General features: G+C 37.9%; 1 protein-coding gene across 1 annotated transcript; it reads left to right on the top strand.

Moving 5' to 3' along the window:
- Nucleotides 1–472: 472 nt before the first annotated feature.
- Nucleotides 473–9187, top strand: LOC112542564 (olfactory receptor 6B1-like). The gene is made up of 2 exons (XM_088143310.1): nucleotides 473–1424; nucleotides 8115–9187. The coding sequence occupies exons 1-2, from the start codon at nucleotides 473–475 to the stop codon at nucleotides 8183–8185; spliced, it is 1023 nt and encodes a 340-aa protein (XP_087999436.1). The 3' UTR covers nucleotides 8186–9187.
- Nucleotides 9188–9211: the final 24 nt, after the last annotated feature.

Here is a 9211-nt window from a genome sequence, read left to right on the forward strand (position 1 = left end):
CTGAGCCAGGCTGTCTTTCTCAAATACAGAATTTTCAAGAAATTGTGCTAATTACTTTCCTGCAGAAACAAATCCTCTCCTGCAATAGCAGAAGTGATAAAGGTGCTATACAATTTGTCTGCTGAATGAGCAGAAGCAACAATATCAGCTCTAGCTGGGAAAATTCATTGTCTGTAGTCATTGGTCAAGGATACACAATCTGCCTTCCTTCCTAATCAACTGCCTGAATTCCATGGCTCATTCTGGCTGACAGGGCTTGAGGAGAAGACACGTATATTCTGGTCAAGGTTCATAATGTCTCTTTGTATAATTATGAAAGCTTGACAAGCCATTCAAATGTATGACACCCAATCTGTATTGTTAAATGGGAAACGAATCAAGAGCCATATACTGATTATTATTTAGTGTTTAATAATGAAACATTAGACTCAAGTCTCAAGGAAAGAGAAAGGATGGGGCTGTAGTCACCAAGATGAATAATATTCTTTCATTTCTATTTCAGAATCACTTTACTTTCCACCAGCAGGGAGGAAATCAATCAACTACTACAGAATTTATCCTTCTGGGATTTGGCAATTTCCTTGAGCTGCGAATAGTCCTCCTCATATTGTTTCTTCCTGTCTATACTTTGTCCATTGCTGGAAATCTCCTAATTGTTTCACTGGTTGTAGCTGACCAGCATCTTCATACCCCCATGTATTTCTTCCTTGTTAATTTGTCTTGCTTGGAGACCTGTTACATTTCAACCATCCTGCCCAGGATGCTGGCTAGTTTTGTAACTGGAGATCAATCTATATCTGTCTATGGATGCATTGTACAATATTTCTTTTTTGGAGTTTTTGCAGCCACTGAATGCTATCTTCTAGCGATGATGTCTTATGATCGGTATTTAGCAATATGCAAACCATTACATTACACCATTCTCATGAATGGTAGACTCTGCCTCCAGCTGGCCCTCACATCTTGGATGAATGGCCTGTTGACCAATATTATCATAACCTCTTTTTTGTTGGAACTTACTTTCTGTGGACCCAATGAAATTGATCATTTCTTTTGTGATATCTATCCAGTGGCAAATATTTCTTGCAGCAATACACGCTTAGTAAAACTTGCTTCATTTATTCTAGGCCTTATGGGAACAGGCCCCCCTTTTCTTTTAACACTGGCCTCATATGTCTGCATTCTTCATACTGTCTTGAACATTAAATCCAAAATTGCCCAGAAGAAGGCCTTTTCCACATGTTCATCTCATCTCATTGTGGTGACACTTTTCTATGGGTCAGTATTCCTTGTCTATATAGTTCCTGAGATTGAAACATTAAAAGAACTACACAAGATCTTCTCTGTATTCTACACTGTCCTGACCCCTATGCTCAACCCTCTTATCTACAGTTTGAGAAACAGGGAGGTGAAGGAAGCCCTCTTCAAAACCTTCAGGAAAGACAGCAGCAAAGTTTTATAATCTCAGAATGTTACAGAGAATGTTTTCATTGTTGATCAGCATGTTCAGAAATTCAATTTTTGCTAAAATTTCTACATGAAAGAATCTGATCCACTTCTCTCATCCAGTGATAGACAGAATACAATTTTCAGCATGTTAAATGCATGTACGTATCTATATATTTGGAAAATGTATATTTAAATCATGGATAAGACTTATATGTTGAAAGGTGGAAAAAGTAAATATTACCTACAAGGGAAGAATGCATAGTGAAGTTGATGGAGCTAGCTGAGATGGCAAAATTGACAGCTTTGATTAGAGAAAAGACATTAATTAATTTTAATGCTAATTGGGGACCCCTGTTGGAATTGTGGGGAATCAAAAATAATGAAATTATGATATATGGATTTGATTAGTAAAATTACTAATTAGAAGTTTATAGATTATAGGAAATCTATAAACTATAGGAAAGATTATAGGAAAAAATGGATGTTAAATTATAATCCTAGAGTAAGAGTTTAATGTATGTTTTACTTATATCTGCTGTGAAAGAATTCAGAAGTCTTTTTCTTTCTTTCTGGTATTTCTGTTTCTTTTGTTTTCTTTATCTTCCTGCACTTCTGTTCTCCATCTTTCTCTTTATTCCTTCTTTTTTTCTATTCTTTTTTTTAAATTATTATTAGTCCTTGTTAGTTTTTATCTTTCTGTTTTTAAAATTTAATAAAGTTATCATGAAAGCATATTTAAGTCATGGAGACAATTTTCTAGAACACTGAAGAGTGTTTTCTTCCTTTATGTCAGTGGCTCCCAAGCTTTTCTATGCCCCACACCCCTATGAAATGTTTGATTAATGTTTGTACCCCCCACCAAAAGTAATATCACATTTGAAGATGAAGAAGTCTAATTTCTAATGTGGATGAACAAATTGAAATAATAAAAAAAAAGCTTTTAACTCAGTGCATAAAATGGTTGCACCCCCTGAAATTCCATCTCGTACCCCCTGGGGGTGTGGGCACCCCAGGTTGGGAAACCCTACTTTATATGTTTCATTTTATTCTAGAAATGAAGCAGCATTATGGATACGAGTCTGCAAAGTGATACGAACCAGGAATGCAATTTTTCCTCATTTGCCAGGACAAATGATTAACAACATTTCTTTAGGCTGGGATCCTGTCCATTTCAAATCCTCAAAAATCTGCCTGAGATGCTTCATTTTGGATCCCTGCACTGAGTGCACAGTAGACTAAATGCCCCCTTCCAACTCTATGACTCCATTATTTTATTACATACCCATTGTTTTTTCTGAAATTACTCTCAATAGCTGTCAAGATTTCACATTGTCAAGGAGTAGGGTAATGGAATATGCATGGTCTTCTACTCTGTTTTCTATCTCCTTTACCTGTTTTTCACAAACTAATATATTCCTGCACACTGCCTAATGCCTTGTAGATGCAGAAATCTCAGCTTGTCCTCTATGTATTGCCAAATCATTTTAGTATGAGGGAGAGTCAGAAAAAAACTTGATTGACTGACTGATTTTATTTTTTTAAATTGTCATGTAGTATCAGATCAGAATGCTTTACTCCATGTTAAAGAATTAGTAACATAAAACACAAGCCTAACCCCCCCCCCTCCAAACTTAGGTTAACTAAGAAGTTTCAAGAAGTTTTCAAGGTGCATCAAATCTGCGTTATGAAATTATTCATAATGAGGAATTCTCTGAAGTGTGATGAACATGATACTTCCCTCTCCCCCAAAAATAAATTAGTTGTTAAGGGCATCCTATAAAATGTAGTCTCTTTTCTTTGATTTCTTATCTTAGGCCTCTTATCTTTCTTTTTATTTTGTTTATTCATTTTTGCTGAATTTAAGGAACAAGTTATTCCTATTTGGGATTTGAGTCAGCTGAACATTTCTAATTAGGTCCAACTCATCTCTTTCCACAGATTAATCTTCAACAGATTAATTTTAGGGTTTTTGCCAAGTTTTTTTTCCTAAATTTTTGTGGGGCTTGTAGAAACCTTGAAGGTTTCTGCATTTCTCTCTCTCTTTCTCCCTCCCTCCCTCTCTCTCTGATGCTGCTTTGGCTATACAAAAATCATGCTTTGAACCACATGAGAGCTCATCAACCGCATGTGGGTGATAACAATTTTGGTTTCAAATGAGGAACACTCAACTTGTATATCGGCTTTCTAACCTGGGAAACAAATGAAATATATTGTGAAACTCCTAAATAAAGTCTCAATGATCCCATATGTGTGCCTTTTAAAAGATTCATTCCATTTTTAATTTACAGGTTACCTAAACTGGACAAATAATTCACTTTCATTTGAAGCTACAAGAGACACAACACATGATAGATACTTGTGAAGTCTCACATAGCAAAGAACTATAGGGGGTGCCAAAGTTCTTTGCATGGCTTTAAAATCATCTGTAAAGAAAGTGAACATTTAGTTGGTGATCTGGTGCACATTTATATTCAAATTGAAAAAAGATATGGAACATTTCTATGCAAAGCCTCAGTAAAGTTTGATTTCCTCTGTAAAGTTCTTCCAAGGTTACCTGAGTGTTCTCATCCTCAAAGAATTGAGGTAAATACTTTCTCAGAACCAGATATCTTCTGAAGAAATGAAAAATACAAGCATCTGTTATGTCAGGTTCAGCCTGGCATGGCACATGCCATTCAAGCTAGCCGCCATTCGGCCTAGCTAATTTCAAACGCGCCTAGTCAGTTTCCTTGCCTCAGGCACAGGCAACCAAAAGAGGAAGTGCAAAACCGCAAGTAAACTGCTGACAGGGGGCAGCAATCAACCTGCGGCAGGAATCAATTACTTTGCAACAGACGGGACTTCCCCCAACCGCCGCAGGCAAGCAGCCAACAGTGAAGACAAGAAACTCTGCAGCTCAAGCCACGCTCAACCACCCATCAAGAGCAATCGTGAGCCAGCCTCACGGGACCTGCCACGCAAGCAAAGCAGCAGAAAAAAAAGGACCCTGGTTGAACCTGCCACTGACCTGGGGCGGGGAGAGCCGAGGTCAAGGGGCGAGCGAAGGATGGGTGAAGGCGGGCAGGGGCAGTCAGGAGCAGTCAACAGGAGGACTTGCAAAGCGCAGGAAATGGGGAGACTATAAAATGCTATATAACCTGTGCCAAGCCAACCTTGGCTTTGTTTGTAACCACATGCATTACACCTGAGTAAATTGCTTTCGTACAAGCCTGCGTCTCATGGAGTCTTTACTCAGCATTGAATGCGGCGACTCTGACATGTTAGACTTCCTCAACGTGCCTTGGATTACAATTCCAATTGCAAACAGCATGGTCAATAGTCAGGCACGATTTAGTGCTGCAATGGCTACAATCGATAACATTGAGTTTTCTTTTGATGGGAAAGGGTTAACAAACATGTGCAAACAGACTGGACGCATAGTGTTTTCTACTACTCCTGTTTCTCTACCACATGGTTCCTTTCTAGCCATACAGACTTGTGGCCTCTCCCCCAGCATTCATGATTTTGTTTCATTTTTTTTCCCTTTCAGTATCTGTTAAACCAGAATTGAAGATATATTCTACCCAAGGTGCTCCCGATTGTGCCCCCCCCCAAAAAGTTTTAAGAAATTCTTCTTGTAGATATTGTGCAATGGACCTCACAATCCAGGCTGTAAAGAATTTAAATAAATATCAAGCTACCTCTCAAATATTATATTTCATTTTGCAATGTGAATGCTACTGCCTATAGGTAGTATACATTTTAGTGTAGGAAATGGAATGGAATATAAGCAGCCTGTGTGGGATTATAGAAGAAATGCCGAAAATCAACAAATACAACTCATTGAGGTAAAGAAGAGAGCTATTAAAGTACAACTTTTTAAAACTTCAACTTCTATTGGACCTATCTAAAATGGGAGAAAATGGGATTATGAGACCTTGCTTGGCACAAAACCTAAATGGGGTCATCCTTGTTAGTATTTGGATGGGAACCTTCAGAGAATCCCAAGTCCTAATGGGAGACAGGAAGGTAAAAATAAAGAATCCCTGAAAACAACAATGCCAATCATTTCCATGAGGCTGGCAAGAAAAGAACAAAACAAAATGAAACTACATGAAGATGTCAATGGAGTCATTAGGCATCGAATTTGAATTGAAGGAGGCTTTTTTCTCTCCTCTCCTCTCCTCTCCTCTCCTCTCCTCTCCTCTCCTCTCCTCTCCTCTTTTCTTACCTAGAACAGGTTTAACAACTTGATTAAGGTATACTGAAATTTACTTTGCATGAACTGTTGGCAAGACAGAGAAATTAAACTGGCAAGTAAGTCATCTTGTTAGCATTTTTACCCAAAACTACAGAAGACTTGCTACGGTTTTTCTTTGCAACATAGCATTGCAAATATGCTGATTTCAGAAATCAATTCACACTTAGCTCAGCTGTAAGAATAGGATAAAGCATAGCTACAACCCTTTTTGTACAATCCTTAAAATACAAATATGATATTAAGCAGACTGTATATTGCTGCTGCCTTTCCTGTATATTGAGCTTTACTCTAAAAAAAATAGGGTTTATTAAAATCAATAAGAGTCCTGCTGTTAGATGAGATCCACTAAATTAATCATTGCCTGACCTTCCAACATTCTTCTCAGCTTTCCAGGTCATTGGTACTACTACTTCATAGAGATACATTTGCCAAGCCAATATAATGATAAAACATTAAATCAGTCTCCTTGCTGCCACCGCTGTTTAAAAAATCAATTTAAAACACCAAACAAGACTCCAGGGACTGCATACTCTCTCCATTCCTCCCACTATAGTTATTTTGATTTCAAAGAGCTTGAAATGTTTTATAGCAGACAGATAGGTTATGGGCAGACAAGAAAGGGAAGGAAAACGACTAGCTTTTACTGTCCTTCTGCAGAGGACAGTTGGCTGTGCAGACATACACACGGTTCTTACCTGCATCCCAAATCTTTTCTGAAGTACTTATTTTACAAATACTTAGCTATGCAGGCTCCTGTTCAAAAGAAGGCTAGGGAATTCTATGGATTGCTCAGTCTTAAATTAAACAGGATCAGGAATCTGTTCAGTAGTTCAAACAAACGTAGCTGAGATGCAGGTCATAAACTTAAGAATATGAATAAAGCATGTTCATTTTGTTGTCCCAATCTAAAACCGGATTCGATCCTAGTGTGCTGAACACCCAAATGAACACACCAAGTGGAGTTTGAAGTAAGCTTTATTCTACAGAGAAAAGGACACAAGGAGATCTCTCTCAAAGTTTGTGCAACCTTACCCTTGTTATTCAGTGGTCTTTATAGTATTTTTACCACAAACCTAATTACTCAAGGTCGCTGCTTGACCTTTCCTTAGAAAGAAATCTTCAACTGCTGTTTTTACTATTTCTTATACAATATTTTGTAATGATCAGCAACATTTAAGACATTTAAGATTACATAAACACTTCTAGTGCCCAAGCTAATCTGTATTTACCATACCACAGCAATATCTGTTCTCTTTCAACAGCATCTCTAACCACAGTTCCTGTTTCTTGTTTCCTGCTGTTTGCCTTGCCCCAGGATATATTTGGGGTTACGTTTAGCAAGCTTAGTTTTGCAACACTCTGCCAGCGTCTTTACTCTATGCTTCTAAATTCTATTAAAATCATGTTTATTATTTCTGTAAGCAATCTTATGAGGAGTTTTAGCAATTTGCGGGGTGTCTTATACATCAATTTCCCCCCTTTGAGACTAGGTGGCATTATCAATGTTCACATAAGTCTCATCACAATTTTAGATTAGATTTTTAAAGTTTTTTTATCCCGCTTTTATTATTTTTATAAATAACTCAAGGTGGTGAACATACCTAATACTCCTTCTTCTTCCTATTTTTGCCTATTTTTCAGTTCTAGAAAGTAGTTAGCTTCCTGTGAAACAGGGTTGTGGTGGAATATCATAAAATTTTGTGTATGCTTCTTTATGTTGGCACATTCCATTGCACACAGAGGCCTACCACACTGGAAACAACAACATTAGTGCAATCCCTATAAGGCCTAGTATAAATCCAAATACTGCCCATAACCAAGAAAGGTTAGGCAACCATGAGCCATAAGTCAAATTGGTTTTTTTCCTTAGTGTGGTTTTCTGTTAAAATCTGAGTCATGTCATATATGGTTCTATTTATATCTGCTGGATAGTCAGAAATATACACACAGCAATGGGCATGTATCATAGCACACATTTCCCCTTGCGATGCCCACAATATGGACAGACTATGCCTCTTTTGCAAGACAACTTCTCTAATTCCTCCCTGTTCCTTGTTAAGATTTTTCAAGGCTTTTATGGTAGCACTAAGCATCCACTCAGTCCAATTTCCTAAAGCTAATAAGCCTCTATGATTCAACCCTACTCCTATACTTGGTAACAAAACTATAATGTGAACCAACTGGAACAGGGTCTGTTGCAATCAGTTTTTCTTGTAAGGTGCAGTTAATCACCTTCAGGGACAGTGTGGTAACTCCAAAGGTACAAGCGCCAGTTCAATCCATGGGCAAAATTTTATAAGCACGAAAACCACTTAAGTACCATATCCCATCAAAATCTATTCATACCCCATAGTTAGAGGTATGAGTAGGATTGGGAGTCTTTTCAGAGTTAGCCACAGCAAGACTTCTACTGTTCTACAATAAACAAAAGATCCCACCAGACCCCTATGGCTAGCTGGATATCGTAATTTGTCATTTGGCGGCTCAAAACCTTGAACTTGATTTCTTTTTAATATATTTTCTATACATGCTTCTCCAGGGCTTACTGTAGTGAGTGTCACAGTGATATTTCAATTTTGGTATGTTCCCACAATTTTACAATAGTACAGTCAGGTATTTTCTGTTAAATACCTTTTCCTTTAACAAATGCCTCCAATTAGTTAATTGGAGGCATTTGTTAAAGGAAAAGGTGTTTAATAGAAAACACAAGTGTGGGACAACAGATGGGATATAAAGGGGTATAGTTTGGGTAGGAAAGATTGTTATTAAGGTAGCAAGCACCAGAGCCTGTGTGTGTCAGTCAAAATGGTGGTCATGGCAGTGAGATCAAAGCCCTGGTCCTTTGTAAGGACATGTGATATTAGCATGCCAAACATTGTGAATTACAATCTTCGCATGTTACATTAATAAGAAATCTACAGTGACATGTGCTGATAAATTCAAACTGTAAACCACCTAGAGTCACTCTGCAGTGAGATGGGTGGTGACAAATTTGAAATATAAATAAACAATAGGACCGACTGACTTCTATTGTTTGCATATATATTTGGTAAAATAGGCAATGCTTCTCACATCAGCTTGTAGTCTTCTGGTCTACACAGCTGGACCCCTACAGGGGTGACTTATTAGCATTGTTGAGATGTGGCTCTGTAAAGACAGTATTCAAGCAGCCACGTTAACCCTATTTTAGAGCTTATACAAATTGTGCAGCTGTCTTTCAGCAACTGTGCTTTGAATGTGTTCCAAGGGCCACGTAGCAGGGGTTTGTGGAGTACATGTCACCTGAGGCATCATTTTGCCACTTCTTTCTGTAAAACATCCAGTCTTGAATTTCAAAGAGAAAATGGCCAGATTACTGAGGCAGCCAAGCTATCATTCAAACAGCAGAACAGGGTCTTCTCTTTTTAAGGCAGAAAAATCCTCAGCCACCATGTCTTAAAAATAAGCCAGTCATCCAGTCAAGATTTCTTTAGTTCTTTATTTCCCAAAATCTGAAGCTTCATAGAAGAATAAAAGTTCTGC

Source organism: Python bivittatus, unplaced genomic scaffold, assembly GCF_059951505.1.
Source record: "Python bivittatus isolate LINGU-HERP-01145 unplaced genomic scaffold, Pbiv_v1 ctg000410_np1212, whole genome shotgun sequence".
Classification (NCBI taxonomy): Eukaryota; Metazoa; Chordata; class Lepidosauria; order Squamata; family Pythonidae; genus Python; species Python bivittatus.

Bases quoted from the DNA above. Each gene is read 5' to 3' on its own strand.
- LOC112542564 (XM_088143310.1), top strand. From the start codon at position 473: ATGAATAATATTCTTTCATTTCTATTTCAGAATCACTTTACTTTCCAC. The intron at 1,425-8,114 runs TCAAAACCTTCA...TTCTACAATAAA, and splicing joins GGAGGTGAAGGAAGCCCTCT to CAAAAGATCCCACCAGACCC.